Source organism: Carassius gibelio, chromosome A17 (assembly GCF_023724105.1).
Source record: "Carassius gibelio isolate Cgi1373 ecotype wild population from Czech Republic chromosome A17, carGib1.2-hapl.c, whole genome shotgun sequence".
Lineage (NCBI taxonomy): Eukaryota > Metazoa > Chordata > Actinopteri > Cypriniformes > Cyprinidae > Carassius > Carassius gibelio.
This window is the reverse complement of record NC_068387.1, coordinates 4400709-4426314: the sequence shown is the minus strand read 5'-3', so window position 1 is coordinate 4426314 and position 25606 is coordinate 4400709. Positions and strand designations below refer to the sequence as shown.

At 40.1% G+C, this 25606-nt stretch overlaps 2 protein-coding genes and 1 long non-coding RNA gene across 9 annotated transcripts in view; 1 reads left to right on the top strand and 2 right to left on the bottom strand.

Annotated features, from left to right (window-relative positions):
- rps6kl1 (ribosomal protein S6 kinase-like 1) overlaps window positions 1-6455 on the top strand; it is a 30794-nt gene extending 24339 nt beyond the window's left edge. For 5 of the 6 annotated variants that reach the window (XM_052530308.1, XM_052530304.1, XM_052530306.1 and 2 more), the window contains 5 exons: window positions 1281-2501; window positions 4321-4410; window positions 4520-4602; window positions 4821-4916; window positions 5623-6455. In XM_052530308.1, coding sequence (XP_052386268.1) covers window positions 1281-2501; window positions 4321-4410; window positions 4520-4602; window positions 4821-4916; window positions 5623-5745 — 1613 coding nt within the window. In that variant the 3' untranslated portion in view covers window positions 5746-6455. The remainder of the gene's footprint in view (window positions 1-1280; window positions 2502-4320; window positions 4411-4519; window positions 4603-4820; window positions 4917-5622) is intronic. The other variant, XM_052530309.1, reaches the window with a different exon arrangement.
- Window positions 6456-7831: 1376 nt separating this feature from the next.
- Window positions 7832-25276, bottom strand: dlst (dihydrolipoamide S-succinyltransferase). Its single transcript, XM_052530008.1, has 15 exons — window positions 25082-25276; window positions 24305-24338; window positions 24150-24189; window positions 23973-24034; window positions 23374-23448; window positions 23239-23294; window positions 21583-21691; window positions 20329-20487; window positions 20091-20173; window positions 18877-18974; window positions 14354-14484; window positions 13785-13858; window positions 11190-11273; window positions 10672-10839; window positions 7832-8390 (listed from the first exon to the last, which is right to left on the bottom strand). Exons 1-15 carry the CDS (start codon window positions 25229-25231, stop codon window positions 8256-8258), a joined length of 1458 nt encoding a protein of 485 aa, XP_052385968.1. The 5' UTR covers window positions 25232-25276; the 3' UTR covers window positions 7832-8255.
- LOC127933210 (uncharacterized) lies at window positions 21780-23232 on the bottom strand. 2 transcript variants are annotated; one of them, XR_008147460.1, is made up of 3 exons: window positions 22289-23232; window positions 22029-22108; window positions 21780-21811 (listed from the first exon to the last, which is right to left on the bottom strand). It is a non-coding gene; the product is annotated as an uncharacterized LOC127933210 (long non-coding RNA). The 2 variants fall into 2 exon arrangements; XR_008147461.1 differs by having other exon boundaries at window positions 22349-23232.
- Window positions 25277-25606: the final 330 nt, after the last annotated feature.

Sequence of the window (25606 nt, the reverse complement as noted above, 5' to 3'; positions counted from 1 at the left end):
TCTCAACCACCAAAGGCCATTCCTTAGTTTTGTATCCATATATAAGACCCTACATTCTCTAGCATAGACCGATCATTCAGAAGCGTTGGTCCAGTGTTTCTTAACCCTGTTCCTAGAGGCACACCAACAGTATGCATTTTCATACCCTTACTAATCACACACACCTGGTTCAACCCATTAGCCTTTTAGTAGGGAGTAAAAGATCTGAAATGGATGGGTAAAATAAGGGAGAAATCCAACATGTGTACTGTTGGTGTACCTTCAGGAACAGGGTTGGGAAACACTGTTTTAGTACTTGCAGCACTCCTTTTTTAACCTGTTTGAGGTTAGACAGCTTCTCATCAGATTATAGACATAGTGATCTGTTGGGTCTAAGCTATACAAAAGCCTGTTCACAAATTACAACATTATTAACAACACAATTCCAAAAGAATAGTATACTCCACACCAGTGGTTCCCAAGCATTGCTATACACCAGAGATGGGCAACTTCTGTCCTGGAGGGTCACTGTCCTGTAATGTTTAGCTCCAGCCCTAAACAAACACACCTGAACAAGCTAATCGACGTCTTCAAGATCACTTAAAAGCTACAGGAAGGTGTGTTTGATTAGGGTTGGAGCTAAACTCTGCAGGACAGTGACCCTCCAGGACCCTGCTTTACACCAGGAGTGTCCAATCCTGGTGTATGGAGGGTTACTATCCTGCAGCGTTTAGCTCCAACCCTGATCATACAGACCTGAACAAGCTTATCAAGGTCTTCAGGATTACTAGAATGATACATGCATGTGAATTTGATCAAGGTTGGACTTTGAGGCCTAGAGTTGAGAACCCCTGCTCTACTGGACATTAGCCCTCCATAGCAGATTTTTTTTACCTCTGTTCTGGAGTCTCTAAACCAGTAGTAATGAAAGGGATGGGGCTAAGGTCAAGAGCAGTTGCAGAGTTCAAACATAGGAATGTTGTTTGCTCCACACACTCAGAAAAAAATATGTATATCAGAAATCTTCATATATTGTTCTGGAGGTCTACTATCTTGCAGAGTTTAGCTAATACCCCGATCAAACTCAGCAGCCTTTTCATTTTCTAGGTGTATAATTAAGGTTAGACTCTGCAGGACAGTGGACCTCAATGTCTAGATTTGAAGAACCCTGGCCCACCCTGATGTTTAAAAAGTTGACTGTCCATAAGCTCTTCATAGTTACAGAACACTAGGGGAGCATTTGAAAGCGTGGCCCATCTGCTCACAATGGCATATAGTTTGAAGTCTTTGTTTTTCTACAGGTGGAAGACTCTTTTCCAGACTCCACAGGGTCAGAAGTGAAGCAGTCAGGGAGCATCCAGAGTGCTTCAGCCCCAACCAGCACAAAATCTATCTGAAGAATAGCTACACCCTCCCTGCTCTCCGTCAGGAGATTTACCTCAATGAGAATTATGGGAGAATTAAACCTCTTGAGAGTACAGGCAGCCCAACTAAACATTGTCTTGAGAACTGTACAACTCACTCCTACTGTGAAGATTCAGGACACCAACAGGGGGGTTCTCTAGGTTTGTATGCAACAAGGACACATAATGAGCTTCCTTCTGTTGGTCTGCCCAATGGTCTCAAGTCTTTAACTCAGGATAATATTCCTCTTCCCATTCATCCCTGTGTGATTGTGGACACCCGGGATCCTCTTGATGTCACTTCGGACCTTCTAGGAAATGATGTTCGCATTGAGCGCATTGACTCCTGCATAGATCTGAACAAAGCTTGGAATGCTTTGGAACCTGCTCAGGACTGTCTGAGTTTCACAGTACCAGAATCAAACTCAGATATTCTAGGATTCAGCATTGCATCTCAGATTACTACAGCCTCTTTATTTGGTGAAAATGCACAACCAACCCTTTGCAGCACGGTTGATGTTCTTCCACAGAGAGTGCGAATAGTTCCCAACACGTCACATTTACCTCCACAAAACCAAGCATGTGATGGATTTCCTCAAAAACAAGGTGTCACTAACTGTAAACACAGTGGAAATGAACAGATTTCACAGTTCATGGCTGAACTGAGCAAAGTCAGTTCGCATCGCAATCCATTTGAATGTACACCTCAAAAACAAGAAAGTATCTCTTTAGACTTTACAAAGATGACTTCTCGGGTAAACACTGTTGAAATGGTGAGGGAGGTTGGGAATGAGGACATGGAGAACTGGCAGTTCTTCAAATCTTCATCTAAACAACCACAAGTTGGCATGATCTCCCGCCTGTCAGCACCTACCACAAACAGTTCCTGTTGGAGTGAGACTGAACTAGAGCAGAAGGTAAAGGTGGACGGCTTGGGCCATCACCCCCAAATTAAGGTCAAGAACTTCATTGCCAAATCGAAGTGGGGTAGATGGGGACTCCCTGAGGATGAGGTGCGACTGTGGGGGGCTCAGATTCTGTTAGCTTTGGAAAGTCTTCATGAGCAGGGCATTGTGTGCCAGGACCTCAACCCACGAAATATTCTACTCCGTAATAGTGGTATGTCTCCTTTAACTCTAGTCCTGGAGTTAGACCTCTACTGTCCAGCTGAGTTTATCTTCAAGCCTAATTAAACACACCTGAATAAGCTGATAATGGTCTTCAGAATTGCTAGAATGTTACAGGCAGATGAGTTTGATTGGAGTTGGAGCTAAACTCTGCAGGACAGTGACCAGAGTTGTCTCAACAATTAAGAAATTGCAGGGGTAGCCAACCCTGCTCCTGGAGGGCTACCATCCTGCAGAGTTTAGCTGTTACTTGCTCCAACACACCAGAAACAGCTAATCAGTGTGTGCAGGATTACTAAAAAAAGTTACTGAATTGTTTGTTAGGACAGGCTGGAACTGAAGTCTGCAGAGAGGTGGACCTGGAGGATTGACCACTCTCTTAAACTTCATTGACAATAGGAGCATTGATATTTAACTTAAGTAGAATCATAAGTACAATCATATTAAGTTTTTGGTATAGTAAAGGAAATATTTACCCAAGAATGAATTATGTCTTCATTTATCAACCCATGAAAATGAGATGTTCGCACTGATCTTTTCCATAAAAATAAATAATTGGTGATTTATACTTTTAAGATCCAAAAAGGGTAAAAATGAAGGGATTCATTTATTAAAAAGGCAGATTTACCACAACCAATACAAGCCTTACCATCACTCCAGGATCGAAATCATTATTGCTAAACTGGATTTACCTCAGGTATTATTTGACTGCAAATGAGACTTGAGAGGTGCAGCAAACATGGAAATTTGTAGGTAATTAAGGTGACATTACATGAAAATCTGACTTTTTCAGGTTTTAAATGCTATAATCAGGTTCCCGGTGCATCTACCAACTTAGGAAACGAGAAATAGGTTAACCCAGTAACTTTGTTTTGGTAAGCCATTTTCTGCAAGCGTCTGAGAAAACATGCACGTCTGATTTCGCTCCCTTGGTGATGCAGCAAAGGGATCTCAATATAATATTACTGCCCCATAATCTGCAAGTTTATACCCATAGCAACGTCATTTTGATTTTCCAAGCGACAACAGTGTAACAGTTATAACACCATGGCTGAAAGTTTCTGCCTTTGTCTGCAGAAGAGCACTGAACACTGTTTAGTGTCCCAGCCTCAGAGAAAACAAGAGAGCAGCAGATTTATTGATTTATTTACTGTAAATTGCTGCTGCACCAGAGATCTTAAACTTTCAACGATATAACTGACTGTTTTTGTAACTTGTGTTTTTAATGTAAACTTGCGTGTGAATGAGAACTTAGTTTTATTACTCACATGCTGTAACAGCCGCTTTCTGTCCATGTGCTTCAAATGTGCTCACTCAGAAAACCCTGTATCGGAAGTTTAAACTAATATGGTTTAAACGCACGATTTCAGTGCGATAAACATGATAATCAGAACCAAAACAGGTATGAGCTGTAATAATGCAACTCTATTCTGGAAAAGGGAGCAGGGAGCAGGAGCATTTTTTTTTCATTTTCAAAATTATATAATAAATGATCAGTGAGGTATTTTTAGCTGAAACTTTACAGAAACATTCTGGTGACACCAGAGGCTTATATTAGATAATGTAAAAAGGGGCATAATATGTCACCTTTACTGACTAAAAATTCAGTCTATTCCTCATACAAAGCATCATGTGACTTCATAGGACTTGGAATAGAGGACTCATTGACTTATAAGAATTTTTACTCTTTGGGTGCTCGACAGTGTAAATCACCTTTCAGTTTCATTGTATAGAAAAAATATATTTTTTGTGTTTCACAAAAGAAAGTCTGTTAGTATTTTCAAACAGTTGCTCAAACATATTGCACACAGGGGAGGCATGTCTTACGTACTTTGGACTGTGGACAGAAGTTCAGCCCGAAATTAACCCAAAAGCAATGGAAGAGATGTACTGTGCACCAGGTGAACGGTTTTTACAATCACATCGAACCCCAACAGCACATTTCTATCACACTTTCTGTTCTCTTGAGATGTAATATAGAGTTGTATTGTTTTCATTGATTTGGAGCAGAAATTGGAGGTGCGTCGAAAATCACTGAGGCGTGTGATTGGTGGAGTCTTGGAGCTTTACTATATGAGCTTCTTACTGGCACGGTAAGCAGTTCATTTTATTCCTGGTTTAAAATGAACAAATTCAAAACTTAACTATGAATGACTAAAAAATGTTCACAGTCCTTTGCTTTATGTTAGTCAGTGTTTTGTCATACACAGAGATAGTTATTATAGCAGTTCCCAAAAATCTACTGCTTAAATTATATATTCACAAACATCTTCTTGATCATGTTGAGAGGAGACCACTGTTTTCTCCACAGCCCCTGTGGCAGTGCCACCCTACAGGCGTTCAGCCTCATACTCCGCTCCATATCCCAGAGTTCCTCAGCACTGCAGCCGCTTCGCTTCTCACAGAGGTAACTGCTCTCTCAATGCAAACTGATAGACAGGACCAACAGAGCTTGAGTGTTTACAACGCAGCACTGCCCTGGGTTTGCTGGATTTTGTAAACATTTAGGGAACCACTATATACATGTATATAAAATGCTTCTTGCAGGGAGTGCTTTATCTCTACTGTAATCCACCTTTATAAGCTCTTGAAAACGAAGAATGTGTGCAGAGCATGTTTTTAATAAAATGACATCCAACGCTAATATGTATGAGTAGCTCAATGGCAGCCTTTAAATGTTGAGGCCGATGCCATTTCTGTGTTTACATGCTGCCACAATGGTCAGACGGGAGCTTTCAGAAAATTCTTGTAATTTTGAGTTGAATGAAATGCGTAATTATGGTAATTGTGACCGAACTTGAACGCAGCATAACTCTTTGTGTTTGTGGTTTGGACCAGACAAGGTCAATCCATGAGTCGTCTGATAGTGGCTATTAAGCTTCTTTCTGAAGTTCAAGCTGACAGTTGACTTTAGACAGCTTCTTTAGCTTGACATGAGACCTTACTGTGTGTGTGCTGACTTCCAATTTATAATGCAGTTTGTTTGCACTGCTTTCAAATGCATTCAAATCTTTTTCTATGCTTTCTATTCTTTTCATGCTGGCTTTCTATTCTATTTTTGCATTTCCTGTATAGTAATGCTGCTGCTGTTTTCCTCTTCCTGTTTCCTGCAGCTGCTCCAGTTTGATGCGTGTTATCGTCTGGGATCAGGAGGCGGTGGAGTGAGCGACATCAAGTGTCATCCCTTCTTTAACTCCATCCCGTGGCTTACACTCGACAGTTCACTGACGCCGTAGTGCCTTCTGAAAGTATTCATCCCCTCTGTTTGTTTCTGCCTGCCACACCTCCAGATATTAAAGACGAGCACAGGTTTTCATTCTGAGTCTGAATTTCCCCTCTTTTTTTTTCAAGAGCACATTTATGAATGTTTACCACCCTGAAAATATTTCACAATGTTGTGAATCTTTATTTGGCCGTAATGCATAATCCATAATATGTTAATCCGAACACGAACTAAGAGTTTTTTGAAAGTGCAGATATCAAGATTTCATTTTCAGCATCACTTGTGGAAGTGTAAAACAACTATATTTTAATTTGATGGGCAGAAACAATGAAAGTGGGTGAATCTTTCGAGAAGCTCTGAAAGATCACACAGAGTTAAAAAGTCCCAAAGACCTCTGGACAGGAGGATCTGTGGTTCATTGTTGTGCTATTACCACCATCTGGTGGCAGCAGGAGTAATTTCTCCACATCAGCAGTTTTCTACATGCTTGCAGTTAAATCAGTTGTCTTCAAATGTCTGGAAAATGAAGTTCTTTGTCCCAGTTTTCCTCACTTCGTACAGAAATTGACCTGCATGAAGCTGCAGAAAGCAGACGGGTCGATCGGCGCACATTTGGGGCATTATTACTTTGCACAAATGCAATATTAATGAACACCAGTCATGTGTTCTGTCATCTCCATTTCTTATGCATTTGCATTTAATAAAATCACTCATTTCTTACTAGTTTATCGTGCATCCTTCTGAGAAATGCTTCTGAATGCACACCTGAAATGCATATCAGACAGAACAAATGTATTAACATGCACGTCTGATTAGTAGCACAACGTCCTCTTTATTAATATGATTTTAAGAGTATTTAAATAAACCACATGTTTATGGAATAGTAAAGCAGGGTAGGTTTATGGTTTCTAATCTTTCAGGTGTGAGAATAACAAACCAAGTGACCTCAAAGCATCCTAAGCATGTGACCAAACTAGAAGCTCTTGTCACCACATCCGGCCCACAGCATGAAGACTTGGATGAGATTTTTCCACTGCAACTTACTTTCATATTCTCCAGAACCCCTGAATGCATGTTAAACACAACCACACACACACACACACTCTGGTTTTGAAGGAAAAGTTAACCTCATATGAGCTGCATCAGTAACATTTTTCTCTAGTCTTAGCTCCGCGTGAATCGGAGTCTGAACGCAGCATCTGCATTCACTCAATCACTCCACAAAACAGCTCTCTTTTATTCCTAGATACACTTTAGAAGAAAAAAGGCAAGATGTGTTTACTCATACAAGATCCACCTCTATCCTGTTTTATATAGCTTAGTTTAATCAGCATAATGCACCATTAAAAATACTTGAAGTTGTGTCACCACCACATTTATTTTATCTTTAGCTTAAACTAAACCCACAAAAAAAAAAAAAAAAACACACTTACCTGTAACTAAGCATTAACTGAAATAAAACTTAAACAAATATATATATATATATATATATATATATATATAAAATGTTCAAGTTGCCAGTTAATTTTACTGAAATAAAACATATGGATAAAAACAATAAATGATAAAAAAAAAAAAAAAAACTACTAAAAAAATAGAACTTCAATAAGTAATAATTAGCATAATGTGCTAGTTGTGTGCCCACCAGGGTTTTTATTTTGAACAAACTAAAACCACAGACATTTTCATTACCTGTAACTAGACGTAAACATGAACCGAAATAAAATATTAAAATTCTAACTTTCATTTCAAAATACTATAACAATATAACAATTATAACAATCACAAAAATATTATAGTACTTCATTACTAAAACAACTTCTCTCTCTATAGAATGTCTTTAAATTGTTTTGTCAACCCTGTTATAATGATTTTGCATGGCAAATAATTCAGAAACGATATCTGTAGCAATTGTTCAGCATTGAACTCACTATAAGCCTCCTGCTCAATGTCAAACTGTAAGATTTTCCACTCGGTTACATTTCTGAAGGAATCATTTAATCCAAACTAATAAATGGATCTTGAGATGCGTGTGTGAACAGACCTGAATCATCTTGATTCGAAGTGGACACAAATACAGAAAGACGTGAGAGAGCGTGAGCATTTCATTGATTTTATTGTTTAAAGTCTCATATAGTTTTGGTTCTTTACACAGGCAGACAGGATCTGATGGTCTGGGACGCCTCGAGGTCTCGTGTACAAAAACTGACTGGAACATAGTGTTTCTGCTCAGCTGCTCCCATCGTTTTACGCTGAAGACATTAAATATGATATACTGTATACTACCATCCTTTCTTCCCCATTTAGAAACAAATAATTGCTCAGGGCATGTTTTGTGCGCTGACTTGTACATACAAGGACAGAACTGCTTTCCTCCATAATAGAGGGAATCCCAGAGGACATACACATGGTAAAACAACTCAACATGAAACTACTCAAAGCAGACCCACTCCATCAATCCCTCGTCCGTCCCCAGAGTACAGACGGGTGTGGGTGGATGAGGAGGTGTTCGGTGTGTGACCCTCACATGTCCAGCAGCAGCACCCGAGGGTCCTCCACCACTGACTTGATCTTCCTGAGGAAGGTGACGGCCTCTCTGCCGTCGATCAGACGGTGGTCGTACGTCAGAGCCACGTACATCATCGGCCGGACCTCCACCTGGACATGACAGAAGAGCTTCACTATACATTGACATCACCTCATTTTTTGTGCTTCATGGGACTTGGCGATGGACTTTTTTTTTTTTCGCCATGGAATATAAATATAAAAAAGGTAAAAATCTTTTTTTCCTTGCAACTTCTAGTTTGAAACTCATATTTCTGACTTCTCAGATTGTGATTCATGAGTTACAGTATTGTTCAAAATAATAGCAGTACAATGTGACTAACCAGAATGATCAAGGTTTTTCGTATATTTTTTTATTGCTACGTGGCAAACAAGTTACCAGTAGGTTCAGTAGATTCTCAGAAAACAAATGAGACCCAGCATTCATGATATGCACGCTCTTAAGGCTGTGCAATTGGGCAATTAGTTGAATTAGTTGAAAGGGGTGTGTTCAAAAAAATAGCAGTGTGGCATTCAATCACTGAGGTCATCAATTTTGTGAAGAAACAGGTGTGAATCAGGTGGCCCCTATTTAAGGATGAAGCCAACACTTGTTGAACATGCATTTGAAAGCTGAGGAAAATGGGTCGTTCAAGACATTGTTCAGAAGAACAGCGTACTTTGATTAAAAAGTTGATTAGAGAGGGGAAAACCTATAAAGAGGTGCAAAAAATGATAGGCTGTTCAGCTAAAATGATCTCCAATGCCTTAAAATGGAGAGCAAAACCAGAGAGACGTGGAAGAAAACGGAAGACAACCATCAAAATGGATTGAAGAATAACCAGAATGGCAAAGGCTCAGCCAATGATCACCTCCAGGATGATCAAAGACAGTCTGGAGTTACCTGTAAGTACTGTGACAGTTAGAAGACGTCTGTGTGAAGCTAATCTATTTTCAAGAATCCCCCGCAAAGTCCCTCTGTTAAAAAAAAGGCATGTGCAGAAGAGGTTACAATTTGCCAAAGAACACATCAACTGGCCTAAAGAGAAATGGAGGAACATTTTGTGGACTGATGAGAGTAAAATTGTTCTTTTTGGGTCCAAGGGCCACAGGCAGTTTGTGAGACGACCCCCAAACTCTGAATTCAAGCCACAGTACACAGTGAAGACAGTGAAGCATGGAGGTGCAAGCATCATGATATGGGCATGTTTCTCCTACTATGGTGTTGGGCCTATTTATCGCATACCAGGGATCATGGATCAGTTTGCATATGTTAAAATACTTGAAGAGGTCATGTTGCCCTATGCTGAAGAGGACATGCCCTTGAAATGGTTGTTTCAACAAGACAATGACCCAAAACACACTAGTAAACGGGCAAAGTCTTGGTTCCAAACCAACAAAATTAATGTTATGGAGTGGCCAGCCCAATCTCCAGACCTTAATCCAATTGAGAACTTGTGGGGTGATATCAAAAATGCTGTTTCTGAAGCAAAACCAAGAAATGTGAATGAATTGTGGAATGTTGTTAAAGAATCACAGGATTGCTAAATCCCAGAACAAAAAAAAGTTTGTACAAAATAGTTTTGAGTTTGTACAGTCAAAGGTAGACACTGCTATTTTTTTGAACACACCCCTTTCAACTAATTGCCCAATTGCACAGCCTTAAGAGCGTGCATATCATGAATGCTGGGTCTTGTTTGTTTTCTGACAATCTACTGAACCTACTGGTAACTTGTTTGCCACGTAGCAATAAAAAATATACTAAAAACCTTGATTATTCTGGTTAGTCACATTGTACTGCTATTATTTTGAACAATACTGTATAAACTCACAATTCATACTTTTTTCATAATTGCAAGTTACAAATTATAAATAAATTTAATCTCAAACAGAATTCTGAGCGAAAACTGCAAGATGTAAACCTGTGACTGTGAGATATTAGCTTGCAATCCAAAGAAAAAAGACAGTTCTAAGAAATAATCTTGTGAGAACAAAGTCCCATAATAAAAGTCGTACTGTTCTATTGTTAAAAACGATTAGGGTGGAGATTATGAACTTCCACAGTGGCTGGGGCTGAGGGGCTGTTCTGGCATGGTTTTCTCTCCCCGTCTCTGATTGGTGGAGACTGCTTGGACAATCATAGGTATTTTATGTATAACATGTATTTTTTCCATCTTAAAAAAATTAAGTTTAAATAACAGTAACGGATGGCTTCATTAAAAGCACACACGATTAATCCACAACCCGAGAGCTCAAACACTAGCTCTGTCTTGAACCGTTATTATCATTATTAAAAAAGTCCCTATGGAGAAAATGAATGGGGTTTCCACTTCCTGAAGCGACTGGTGACTCTACTGATGTAGGACACAGACAACACGCGAGCGTGACCTCTAACCTTCCCAGCGATGGCCACGGGCCGGTCAAAGATGCCATGCATGCCCAGGATGGCCGACTGCGGCGGGTTGATGATGGGAGTCCCGAACATGGATCCGAACACTCCTCCGTTGCTGATGGTGAAGGTGCCTCCGTCCATGTCCTCCACGGCCAGCTCGTTCTTACGAGCCTACGCAGAAAACACAGGAGAACTAGTCAGCCAGAGCCAGACTTGAAGAAAACAGTTAAATCTGGTTCTGTACGTTGATTATTGTAGGCTCTTTGGTGAACTAGTGTTGATTGGATGAAAGTGTCTGCTCGGTGCATGAATGTGAAACATGCTTAAAAACAGCATTAGAGGAATAAACCACAGCGTTTTTCAGAAATTAGACCGTTCGATTTTTCCCCTTCACTTGACATCAGTTTTACCACTGCTGTTTTTTTAGGTCATGTCACATATTTAGCTAAATAAAGATTTCTGGTTAGTTCCTCCATTTGCAGCTGAATTAGCGAGTCTTCAGACAGCAGCTCGTCGCTCACCTTCTCTCCCAGCTCGTTAATCGTCCTCTCGATGTCTGCGAAGTTCATTCCCTCCACTCCTCTGATCACGGGAACCACCAGCCCCTGAGAGACGACAGAGACGTCACACACACGGCCAGAGATGACCCCTAACACACACGACAGCTGCTCTACACAGAAACACTCTTCTGCTCATTAAGGCTACTTCAATATGATCAAAAACACAGTAAAGACCGTGATATAGTGAAACATTATTACAGTTTAAAACAGCTGTTTTCTGTGTGAATCTGTGTTAAAGTGTAATGTATTTCTGTGATGCTCCGCTGTATTTTCAGCATCATTCCTCCAGTCTTCAGTGTCACATGATCTTCAGAAATCATTCTAAGGCCTCGTTCACACTGTATTTTACATGCACATGAATGCTTTAATTTAGATATATAATTATTAAGGTATCTGTTCTTATTTATAAAAGCAAAGATAAAAAAAAATAGCTGTACTGTGATCAATATAGTAATTAATAATAAGAAAAGATGAGGACTTCACTATCGAAATCAAATCATTTTTTATCAGATTCCAATTAATCCTAAATAATTTTAAAGGTATTTTAAATGGAGAATGTCTTTAATAACTCTTTGTGACTCATTTTGTCAGTACAGGTCCCATTAATTTCAGGAGGAACATGTGGAGGCAGTAAATGACAACATGTGATGTTTCAGATGGTATGGCAAGTGTGAACACATGAATCAGAGATGGGTCACAAGTGAAGGAAGGTGTAAACAGACAGCCAAAAAAATCTGATGTACAGTATTGTTCAAAATAATAGCAGTACAATGTGACTAACCAGAATAATCAAGGTTTTTAGTATATTTTTTATTGCTACGTGGCAAACAAGTTACCAGTAGGTTCAGTAGATTGTCAGAAAACAAACAAGACCCAGCATTCATGATATGCACGCTCTTAAGGCTGTGCAATTGGGCAATTAGTTGAAAGGGGTGTGTTCAAAAAAATAGCAGTGTCTACCTTTGACTGTACAAACTGTTTTTTTCTGGGATTTAGCAATCCTGTGAATCACTAAACTAATATTTAGTTGTATGACCACAGTTTTTTAAAACTGCTTGACATCTGTGTGGCATGGAGTCAACCAACTTGTGGCACCTCTCAGCTGTTATTCCACTCCATGATTCTTTAACAACATTCCACAATTCATTCACATTTCTTGGTTTTGCTTCAGAAACAGCATTTTTGATATCACCCCACAAGTTCTCAATTGGATTAAGGTCTGGAGATTGGGCTGGCCACTCCATAACATTAATTTTGTTGGTTTGGAACCAAGACTTTGCCCGTTTACTAGTGTGTTTTGGGTCATTGTCTTGTTGAAACAACCATTTCAAGGGCATGTCCTCTTCAGCATAGGGCAACATGACCTCTTCAAGTATTTTAACATATGCAAACTGATCCATGATCCCTGGTATGCGATAAATAGGCCCAACACCATAGTAGGAGAAACATGCCCATATCATGATGCTTGCACCTCCATGCTTCACTGTCTTCACTGTGTACTGTGGCTTGAATTCAGAGTTTGGGGGTCGTCTCACAAACTGCCTGTGGCCCTTGGACCCAAAAAGAACAATTTTACTCTCATCAGTCCACAAAATGTTCCTCCATTTCTCTTTAGGCCAGTTGATGTGTTCTTTGGCAAATTGTAACCTCTTCTGCACATGCCTTTTTTTGAACAGAGGGACTTTGCGGGGGATTCTTGAAAATAGATTAGCTTCACACAGACGTCTTCTAACTGTCACAGTACTTACAGGTAACTCCAGACTGTCTCTGATCATCCTGGAGGTGATCATTGGCTGAGCCTTTGCCATTCTGGTTATTCTTCTATCCATTTTGATGGTTGTCTTCCGTTTTCTTCCACGTCTCTCTGGTTTTGCTCTCCATTTTAAGGCACTGGAGATCATTTTAGCTGAACAGCCTATCATTTTTTGCACCTCTTTATAGGTTTTCCCCTCTCTAATCAACTTTTTAATCAAAGTACGCTGTTCTTCTGAACAATGTCTTGAACGACCCATTTTCCTCAGCTTTCAAATGCATGTTCAACAAGTGTTGGCTTCATCCTTAAATAGGGGCCACCTGATTCACACCTGTTTCTTCACAAAATTGATGACCTCAGTGATTGAATGCCACACTGCTATTTTTTTTAACACACCCCTTTCAACTAATTCAACTAATTGCCCAATTGCACAGCCTTAAGAGCGTGCATATCATGAATGCTGGGTCTCATTTGTTTTCTGAGAATCTACTGAACCTACTGGTAACTTGTTTGCCACGTAGCAATAAAAAAATATACGAAAAACCTTGATTATTCTGGTTAGTCACATTGTACTGCTATTATTTTGAACAATACTGTACAGTAGGCAATATTTTCTATGGAAACATTTTATTTTTCAGGATTCACAGATGAATAGAAAGTTCAAAAGAATAGTGTTTATTTGAAAGAGAAATCTTCTGTAACATTATAAATGTCTGTACGGTTACTACTTTTGATCGATTTTATGCGTCCTTGCGGAGTAAAAGCATTAGTTTCTGCACAAGAAGAATAAATGTAGGATTTACCTTCGGTGTGGCGACTGCCACGCTGATATCCACATAATCCCGATACACGATCTCTTTGGTTGTGTCATCGATGACTGCAAAGATAAAAACAACGGCTTTCAATGTACGTGTGAGTTGTCCAATTTTTGTCATTTTATGAGTTTTTTGGTCTTCATATTTCAGATTAAGTTTTATTATTTTATTTTAGACAACTATCTGAAATAAAATAAGCTGAATTGTTTATTTCAGTTAACATTTATTTCATTGTAAGCAAATCTTTTGTTAGTTAGCTATGACTCTGAAGGGCGCAGCGACCCGCAGGAACATGCAAGTCTCTGATGAAGAACGTGAAATGGTGAAGCTCTGGGCAAATATAGACACACACTGTCCCGATGAAACAGTGTTAAACGTGCCTGTCTATGTAGGCCAAGCCAATGAGGTTTGGAAGGAAAGAGAGGAGGGGGGCGACAGAAAGGTAATCTGTAAAACGTGTTCTTTAGATTCGAACAGATGACCACATAACCACACACGCTTAATCTGAAGTGGTGAGGTGCTGAGGCTGAACGCTGTGTGTGTGTGTGTGAACGTACCAGCATTAACGGCAGGCTGCTCAGTCAAAGCATACGCAGCCGCTTTCACAAACGCAGACATGAAGCCCAGTTTGATGCCATGTTTCTTCAGGAAAGCATCTTTATACTGCGTCCTCATCTCTGTGATGTTGCTGTCACAGAGGAACACAACAAGAAACAGTTACTCTCATGCTGCTCCAACTCCAACTCTAAAAGCAGATGTTTAGCAGCATGTTCACGCTGCTCTTTATGGAGATTTACATTCGACCTTTAAGTGTTATAAACAGCAGTGCAGTTTCCAGGTCTTTTTTAATCATCTCATGTTTTTGTCTGAGAAAGTCTGAAATCGAAGTTATTGGCGCAAATCATCTTTAAAAGACCTAGATAGATATAAAAAGACCTTGAGATATTTTACCTTCCATTTGGGAGACTGACCATGAACTGCTTAAAATATAATTAATATTCAGTAATATGATGGAATAAATGCACCGATCTACTGAAGTACTAAGGCTTCAAAAGTGTGCAATCAGCTCGATAAATAAAATCGGGAAAATGTGTTTAGTTGAGTATTAGTGAAGGGCTTCGGTTTTACAGACGCTCATCCAGTCTTCAGCAACGGCCAGCATTACGGACTATCCTTGCATTATCTGAAACAATATCATTCCCTTCGGTCGGACATCATGGAGTATAACTGGAAAATCAGAAACAACCACATTGGTTTTAAATGTCACCTTTTCAAACATGTTAGATTATTAATAATCTATCAATGCTTTTGAAAGAAACATCTAAAGGGAATACGATGGTTTCAAATATTGACAAAACTGATGAGAAAAAAATATTATTTTAGATTTCTAAAAATATATAATTGTAAAGTTTTTTTTTTGTGTGTGTGTGTGTGTGTGTGCGCGCGTCAACGACAAAGCCCTTCATTATTGAATATGATTGGAACAGGACGCTCATATTCCTTTTAGATGTTTCCTTTTGAAAACATTGATAATATTTTTGTATTTCTAATCTGTTATGTTTCTAATCATATTTCTGTCAACAGCTCAAATACGTTACTGGAATATTTGAAAATCATAATTTTTCTCATCAACAGCACATTTTTATTCAAATCTTTTAATCGCCATGACACGCACACCCATTAAAATACTCATTCCTAATTTCTATTTTATATTGAGTACTCTTCAGCTCTCGGCCTGAGCGGTCCGTCTCCTGACTCAAACACTGATGGAGGATGTTGTGGACAGTCTGGCCAGGTTTTGAGTGAAAAGGGCCGAGACTGTAATTCTCTATTTTCCTGTCTCTAACACCGTTTATCCTCTCCGGTTTCTCCGCTAACGAAATTAGGACCGTCCCAAGACACGCGCTCTCAGAGAAAGGGGAGAAGACGTGATAAAAATCTTCACTTTCCAGAGCCTTCAAATCTTATTGGCCTGTCATAATAGCCCATAACGTTCGGGGCGTCTCGCACGCTCCCTCCGCAGGAGGGTCTCGAGGGACAGAGAGGCAGATGCTCGCGGGCCGCAGACGAGCGCGCTCCTTCGACTCCAGACCGGCAGAGTCTTCCTCCATCCCATCAATGCCAACCAGATTAGCGGCAGAACACCGACCCCGAGCAGCTGAAAGCTAATACGGCCATTTGCGCTGGGGAGAAATCCTCAAAGTGTCCTCTTCAGGGGTTAGCGAGGGAGGTTGTGGACATTAACGTTTCCTTGTAAATTAATAAAGCCCATTTTGCCCTTCTTATCTTTGTTTTGACCAACATTAGGACCAAATATTTACATTCGGCGCTTTAAGTGGAGATAGGGTTTCAGAAATCTCTTCCTGTAGGCCAGATTCCAATCTATAACCATTTGGATGGGCATTGCGCAGCTTCTAATCAGGTTTGGCCAATAAGCAACATTTTCACAGGGCTGTCAACACACATATGTGTCTCTATACTGCACACTAGCTGGCAGACGTTTAGACACGTTTACCGGAATTGGTGCGTTTTAGGCTTACAAGTAAAAAAAAAAATGAATGCATATGTAACTATCATTTATTGTTGTTTTTTAATTCATTGAGTTGGAGCAGATATCTACACAAAGAAGCAGCTCAAACATAATTTGTGTCACGTAGGGCTGGGTTGAAAAGATCAATTTTAAAATATCAAAATATCAAAGTTAGTTTGATGTTTATCAAAACATCACTAAACATCATTTGAAGCATGCCAGCCATCAAATAATCGCTAAAAGCTTTGTGCAGCCTCGTGTGAACCGATCACCTCTTCCTCTTTACTACTACTTACAGAACAAAATTAACATGAACATCAAGGGTTGGGGAAGAAAGATACTAAATAACTTACGGAAAATAATCATGTTTCATGTAATAAGTGATTCAACCGCGGAAAAAATCTATAATCTGTGATCAAATAGTCATACAAAATCACATGCATCACAGAAAAGACATTCAACGTCCATAAACCTGTTAGTCAGATAGAAAAACAGAGGCAGAAAATGCAAATGAATTCTCTCCCAGCAGGAGGCGCTTTTGGAGCATCAGAAATATAAAGGTTTCCTTGTTAACTGCTGTAAACAAAGCAGCTGTGCTCAAACGCTGCTTCATCAGGCATTACAGGAAAGATGAAATCAAAATCACATCAAACTATTCTGAATACAGTCGGTTTTCTTCCAAGATAAATTAATATAAAACACTCATGCCGCGTTTTGACTTTACTCTTTTTGATGAATATATGAATATTGCATATTGTATTTTAATATTCTATTTTTACTATTTTTATAATTGTATTATATTTTTTACTGAATATTTAATGTATGTTTAAATAAATCCATTATGATATCCACTGATTAAATGTTCATCTTTTGACAACTAACTGGTGTAGATTTATATAATTAAAAAGTTTATTTATACAGTTTTATTTAGGGATGCACCGGTTGACCGGCCATAAATCGGAACCAGCCGGTTTTTGCTTAAAATACGCATTCAGACAATTATTTTCCCGTAGTGCACTCCGTGCAGACTTCATTGCAATAATTCGCTATCATGTTATTTGTGTGGAAGCATTTCGAAGTCTGTGCGCAGGACACGGGCAGCCGTTCAGCGCTGGAAGTGCAGAGCTACATGTCTGAGGCACAGATAGCAGGAAGTGAACAGCCGACTGCACAAAATAAGAGTCCCTTTCCTGCTCACTGATGCTGTGCGAGCGGACTGTATCTGTCCCTGCACACGCAGAAACAGTGAAGGGATGTTCAGCTCAACTTCTTGCGTGTTGGATGAGAAACGAAGTGGACTAGACCGTGACAAAGCTGAATTTATAAAAAAGAATTTTGTAAATTAGAACTTGCATACATGTTTGAAAAGCCAGAAGTAAACGTCAGTTTTGTAAATTATTATTGTAAAATTATATAGACTGAATTTGATTTTAAAATCGCCTGCTGTAGCACACTGAAAAAGTGTTTCATTCATCCAACTAAAAAAATTTAGGGAAATGATTCACATCTATATTTTTTAACTTGAGACAATAGTTATTTATTTGTCATTGTCTCAAGTAAAAAAAATATAGATGTGAATCATACCTTTTTTTTATTGGATGAATGAAACACTTTGAATCTTTGTTTTATTAGCACCAACATTAATTGTTTTTAACATTTTGGAATAATATTTATATAGCGTACTTTTATTTAGTCTCACTGGTAAAGAACTTGTTTTAAATTTAAAAGCAAAAATACTGAATGCTGATGCTGAATGTGTGTTGATTGTGTTGTTTGGATTGAAGAACTTCACAGTTATTGCCTTTAATTTCACATGGTTACACTTAATCTTTTCATTTAAGGCTTGGGTAGTTTAATTCATTTAAGAATTGGGTAGTTTCAACTCAATTCAAAAACAAAAGCTAAATGCTGATGTCTGTACCATCTGTGTTTATATTGAATGTAGGCTAATTGCTCTGCAGTTACTGCCCATAATTTCAGATGGATACGTCTATAGTTTTCAGTAGCCAAAAGCCAGTTTGGCCTATTAAATACCAAATAAACATCTGGTTTATGCACACTTTCCTCCTTTCTTGTTTGTTGCTTAAAGATTTGTACAAATCAGAAATCAGTATCGGCCAGTTTGCTTGTAGAAAAATCGGTATCGGAATCGGCCATGAAAAATCATGATCGCTATTTTTTTATTAAATAACATTATCAAAACTGCCATAAGTGCAATTTAAATGTACAAAGTGAGAGGGCTTATTTGATAGTTTACGGTTTTAATTTTATATCCAATAAATAGATAGATATCGAAATGAAATCAAAATTTAAATCGCAGGCTAGTGAATGGACATCAAATGGTGAAATGTGTCTCACTACAGAGCCCTAGTGTCATGTTTCCATTATCCTCAAAGAGTTCAATTTGTGTTATTTCTAAGTAAATCACTTTTTTTCCTGAAGTGTAGACAAAACTGAGTAGGTGAGCACCAGCCTTTGACTGGTAGGGTACTAAAAACACATGTCAAAGCACCAGTGACTGTATAATCTTGCTTGTTTGCTGTTACAGACCTCATATCGACTTCATTGAAGGTTGTCAGCATGGCACAGGTGTTCTGCGCTTCCTTCAGCCGCTGAGCGATTCGCAGTCTCATGCGGTTCATCTTCACCTGAAACAAAACCACAAGTGGGCTGAGCAAGGGAACGCTGGGCCTCTGCAGTATTTGTGCTATTTTTAATATCATTTCATGCAAAAAGCAGTGTTAATATAGAGACCAATGCACATTTTGATTTGGCTTGATTTTCTTAAAGAGCACAGATAGACTGAGGTCACGGATTCAACAATCAGGCATCACTCAAAATGTTGATGAAAATCTCCAAATGGCATTTAACACTGTTACACATTCATATACATTGCATTTAATTCGGTAAACAACGCCTTGATTACTCACATTTGTACTGTTTAAGTTCACGACTAATTTCATGACGGTTTAAACAGAAATATTGTAAAAAACTCTCAGAAAGACAAAAAAAGGTCAGTAGTCCATCTAAAATAACCTACTTGATAAATCAAACATGCAGCTGAAAAACAGCTCATATACATTATTGCATTATTACACTTTTAAACTGAAGCGCTCACTGAACATGAAGGTTCATGAGGGGCAAGGGTAGGATAAGTGTTCACGGATATGCTTTGCCAATACACCACATTTTGAAGTCAAGTCAATGAGCAGACTATGAGATTTGATTATCCAAATAAATGACTGGAAATGGCAAAAAAAAAAAAAAAAAAGCATTATTTTGGTGGTCTCCCATACTACAGTGTTTGTGTTTAACATCTTGTTTGGTCACTAATAGCAAATAACTGCATTAAATGATACTAAATAAATTGTAGTATTTAATTCCATCTGAGGCTATTTTCACGGCAAAAACTAATAACAAAGACACTAACGTCATATAAATACAATAAAAACCAAGCAAACTAATACAGCAAGTGATACAATACAAGATTTATTAAATTAACATATAACATTATAAAACCTTTTCAGGCAAAATCTCACTAAATAGGTCCTCTAGTGAACTAAATTCATTTAAGAGCTTTCTGCACTTAAGTGACAAACAGATCAATACAAAAAAACAACAACAATAATGCTTGTTTTAAAGTTAAAAGTGGACCTGAATGGCGGACTCGAGTCACACGCAGCAAGTGTTTTCTACCCGGGGTATGTGATGCATGTTGTACAGTAGTGTGTAAACGTACAGTTAGGAGGAGTGAGGAGTCTTACCCTGTGCTCTGATCGGGCGGCTCTGGCTCCAGCGTCAGTGTCAGCAGCAGCAGCAGGAGCTGCAGTGGGTTTGATGGCTGAAACTACAACAGACACAACGCAAGAGTGTTTCAACATCGTTCAGTCATGCACTCATCTCAAACGTTTATCAACAACAGCATCAGTGCCAGTCAAAGTTAATGTCACAGTACACCAATCTCAAGCTCTACTGAACGTCCAGCATCAGATTTGTCCTGACCTGGTTTGGACTGGATGGGCTGGGCCGGCACAGGGGGTACAGGGGGCATGCTGGTGGGGATGGGTCCTCCGGCCGGAGCAGCAGGTGGAGCTGGTGGAGGAGGAGGAGTCTCTGCTGCAGGAGGAGGAGCTGCTGCTGCTGTCGTCTTAACAGCTCCAGCTGAAACACAGTCAGAGCTCAAACCACCGCAGCACTCGTTTATAATAATAACCACTTCCTAGCTCAGAAAGACCAGACGCTATATTTCTGGTTGTGGTTATGATGAAGATGGACATTTCAAATCAGGGGTTTTCTTGCGCTAATAGCTTTAATTTAATTTTACATTTAATTGTTGTAATACTACCATACTCCAATGTGATCTTGGACCATCGTAATCTTTTTATTTTTTATTATTATTCATTTGCCCTAATAAAGACTTCAAAAGTTAGTTTTGTTGTTTACAAGTAAGGTTTCCTTGGCTTTAATAAGTTTATTCACATTTAAAAGCAGCTTCACGTTACAAACCGGAAGTATTTGGTCAGAGTTAGTGCATTACATGTTACATGTTATCTGGTTAGTAAAGATCATGTAATCAGTTAAACACATACTGAACATGTTAGGAAGTGGCTTCAGCTTATGATGGTAATGATTACAACATAAGATGCATTTAGGCACCTTTTCATAAGCTGTAATATTGGTGTTGGGTGTTCCCAGAATGCGTCTGTGAAGCGTCAGCTCAAAATACCCCCCAGGTCATTTATTATAACTTGGAAAAATGTCATTTTTGCGACGTTTCTAATAAAGAGCTGTTTTGTTGTGTATCACTTTAAATGCAAATGAGCTGCATATTTCCCGCCTGGTCTTCAGAAGTGGGCGTGGCTTATACATCTCTGATCTGCACACCTACAGCAATAAACAGTAGAAGCAACATGACAGAGCGAGAGAACCGGTGTTCAGCTGTAGATGTGTGAACCAGTCACACAGATGAAGGAGAAATAAAATACGGTTCCAACGTTAGCTAAGCACTGTAACGGCAGTTTGTCAGTCAGCGGCAGTGGGCGGGGCCTAATCAAAGTGACATCAAAACAGCAGGTCTAATAAGACTGATTTGGTTTAATGGGTATAAAAAATAAGGAGTTAGTGGATTTTCATCATTGTAGGGTGGTTGTGTTCACACACTGCCAACACGCATGTATGTCCAAACACCATGTAAAAGTGGGTTGTGTGTAACTGGTGGTCTTTAATATATATTTAGCAAAAACAAACATGTCTGACCTCCTTTCTTGAGTTTGAACAGAGGAGTTCCTCCTTCCACTTTCCCTCCATCAGGAACCAGCAGCTCCTCGATGACTCCTGCAGCTGGAGAGGGAACCTGCACCGACGTCTGCAGCACACACACAACTCAACTTAACTCTACACTACACACACACCTCACTTTAACTCTACACCAGACACACACACATACACACACACCTCACCTTAACTCTACACCACACACACACACCTCACCTTAACTCTACACTACACCACACACACACACACCTCACCTTAACTCTACACTACACACACACACACACACACACCTCACCTTAACTCTACACCACACACACACACACACACACACCTCACCTTAACTCTACACTACACACACACACACACACACCTCATCTTAACTCTACACCACACACACCTCACCTTAACTCTACACCAGACACACACACACACAACTCACCTTAACTCTACACCAGACACACACACACACACACAACTCACCTTAACTCTACACCACACACACACACACCTCACTTTAACTCTACACCAGACACACACACATACACACACAACTCACCTTAACTCTACACCACACACACACACCTCACCTTAACTCTACACTACACCACACACACACACACACCTCACCTTAACTCTACACTACACACACACACACACCTCACCTTAACTCTACACCACACACACACACACCTCACTTTAACTCTACACCAGACACACACACACAACTCACCTTAACTCTACACCACACACCTCACTTTAACTCTACACCAGACACACACACACAACTCACCTTAACTCTACACCAGACACACACACACACACACACACAACTCACCTTAACTCTACACCAGACACACACACACACACACACACAACTCACCTTAACTCTACACCACACACACACACACCTCACTTTAACTCTACACCAGACACACACACACACACACACAACTCACCTTAACTCTACACCAGACACACACACACACACTAGGGCTGTGTGATATGGGGAAAATATCTAATTTTGATTTTTTTTGACAGATATTGTGATTTGGTAGAAGGTCTGATTGGGTAGAACAGAGAAGTGCTCACTCTATTGGTTAGAAAGACTGTCACTCAAGGCTGGCAGTCAAGCATATGATCTGGAACACAGTAATATTGTGTCTACATCGCAGGCTTTTGCGATAAGCAAATCCCAATGTCTCAAATCATGATTTCGATTGATTTTGATTAATCGCACAGCCCTAACACACACACAGACAGACAGACACACACAGACTAGATACATTTTTTTAAATGTTTTGTTCCTCAAACTAAACTAAAGGTCTTATATCCTTGAGGTTCGATAACAACTCCGCTCCAGCGGACGGGATGCTCTTAAGGAAGCCATGTAATGTTAGAGTCATGTTCATCAGACAGGTTTCTTAACGGTTGCTGAAATAGGACACACTCCTGCTACCAAATACAGCCTGGAACAGAAGGCAGGTGTCCAGAGGCACGGTACCAAAGGTTGAACTATTTTTAACGCGACACATTTTCTTAAATAAATGCCTTGCTCAACACGGCACTAACAGATGTGTGCACAGACCAATAATTAAACCGTAACTGTTAGTCTCCTAAACATTCAAAACTACTTCTTACCTTATCAGTCTCAATCTCACAGACGACCTCGTCTTCAGAGACACTGTCCCCAACAGCTGGAGACACACAGAAGAGGGTTAACGGGGTCTAACGGGGCGAGACGTCTGTCCTGCACACCTGCTGAACTCCTCTTACCTTTCTCCCACCTGACGTCTCCCTCTGTGACAGACTCAGCAAACGCTGGTGTATTCACTGTGAGAACCTCATTCCCTGCAAGCACAGAAGACCGTTAAAGTGGAAGCTGTGCAACTGGAGAGAGCTGTTGACTCTATAGTTCACCACTGAACAAGGTCTCTGCAGGATTCAGGAAGATAAACGTAAACCTTTTTTTTTTTTTTTTACTTTTAAAGGACCAAGTTGAAGGGAACACGAAAAAATTAGAAAATGATTTATGGCAACATTTTGGAGAAATTTTTTTTTAAAACAGATCGCCATTGAATTTTTAATTCATTTTACAAAATATCTTTGATCACTGGAACAAAAAAAAAAAAAGTGAATGTTCTTCCTCAGTATTTCTGTCTTGTTTTCCAGTACAACAATTCAAATATTGACCTTAAAATCAATGACGGCTGACCCTGACCTTCAGAAGAAAAGTGACCTTAAGTGACAGAACTGTGTTGACACTCTGACAGGTACACAGTCTTATCAGGAGTAAAAGCGAGGCAAACTGATGCTGTGTAACCCTTCTTTAGCACCAGAGTATCACCAGACCTTATTTTAGTGCTGAAACGTACTGTGAGCGGTCGTGGTGTTGAAGTATCTGATCTGATAGACGCTCGAGCGGGTCTCACAGCTCCTGGAAATCAACAGCACACACAACATCACAACACAATCCGGTCGGATCCGTGACTCTGAATCTGCTGGGAACGCCAGGAGCCAGGGATCCTCCGGCAGACGTCACTGATACTTACGGGCCGTTCCTGACGGTGACACACTGACTCGCTGATATACCTGGAGGAGAAACCAGACACAGGCACATCTGATCATGTTTGTGAGAGAGAAAGACACGAGACTGATAAACCTGTACTCTTACAGAAACACCTTCTATGTGATCTTGTAAACTCACCTGACGTGGCCCGTCGAGCGAGAACACTGTTACTCTAGACAGAAGAACAAGAGGACAGCAGTCCATCAGTCAACACTGACCGAGCAGCAAAACCCACACTTACTTAAACCTCTTTCCCCATCATGTCACAAATAAAGACAGGACGGAAAATGACAGCGCTGTCTTTTTAGACATATTTAGGATTTGTCTCATATTTGACTAAGTTTGCATCATTTATTTTGTGGTTTATTACTGTTGAAGCTGCTCTGAAACAATCCCCATCGTATAAAGTGCTACAGAAACGTGAACTGGCTTTTTACAGATATACAAACATAGTTAACCCTTTAACTGACAGACACACACACACACACGCAGACAGAGAGAGAGCGACACACACAGAGACAGACAGACAGACACACACACACACACACACACACACACACACAGAGAGAGAGAGAGAGAGAGAGAGAGAGAGACACTGACACACCTCTGACGTCACGGTGACTGTCAGGCCTGTTATCGAGTGACAGCTCGCGCTCGTGACACTCCTTAGTGTACCTCACTCTTCTAACGTGTGTAATTAAAGCTTGATAAACACATCGTTTAACACAGCAGAAGCGTGTGTGAGCGTCAGTGATGTGCGGTAAACTCTCTCTTCGTGTGTCTCTCGGTTCTGCTGCGAGTGTCCTGCTGCCCTTGGGCCGCGGCCTACCGCTCACGCGAGCCATCACGCCCCCGGTTAACGGTCTTTCGGTCAGACCGGACACTGACGGCTCACACAAACACACACACAAGTACCTGTCGCAGGGCGGAGATCGAGCGCCCGAGGCTCCGGGTGAGACAGCGGGAACGGGATAGCATGTTGTCGGGAAGGACCGAGCGCACTGCAGTTCTCACGGCACAGCACCGGAAACAGCGCCGCCGCGAACCGGACACAGCGTGGAGCATACCATGATGAACCAGAGAGGGGGGACGGAACGTACCATTGAGTTCTCACTCGTACGAGTATGCATTTAGCAGACTCTTTTATCCAAAACGATCCAGAAGTGGATAAAAAAAAGCCATTCGTCAAGGATGCAACATTAATATGATATCCTCCTGACTACCGCCCACGGAGTTTTGTCCTCTGTAGAAGACATTTATTGTTAATCATTTGACTGAGACGTAACACGTCACAGTCTATGGTCTGGATGTCCTGAACAGAGCACGTGCGGACAGCAGCGCTTTCAGAGAAAACAGTCATCATGTAACACACCCTTATGGCTATGATATTTTGTAATTATCACTTAAATCGGACTAATTTTGAAATTGTTTGTCATAAAT

Bases quoted from the DNA above. Each gene is read 5' to 3' on its own strand.
- dlst (XM_052530008.1), bottom strand. From the start codon at position 25,231: ATGCTCCACGCTGTGTCCGGTTCGCGGCGGCGCTGTTTCCGGTGCTGT. The intron at 24,339-25,081 runs GTACTTGTGTGT...TCTTCTGTCTAG, and splicing joins CGATCTCCGCCCTGCGACAG to AGTAACAGTGTTCTCGCTCG. The intron at 21,692-23,238 runs GTAAGAAGTAGT...TGTGTGCTGCAG, and splicing joins GTGAGATTGAGACTGATAAG to ACGTCGGTGCAGGTTCCCTC.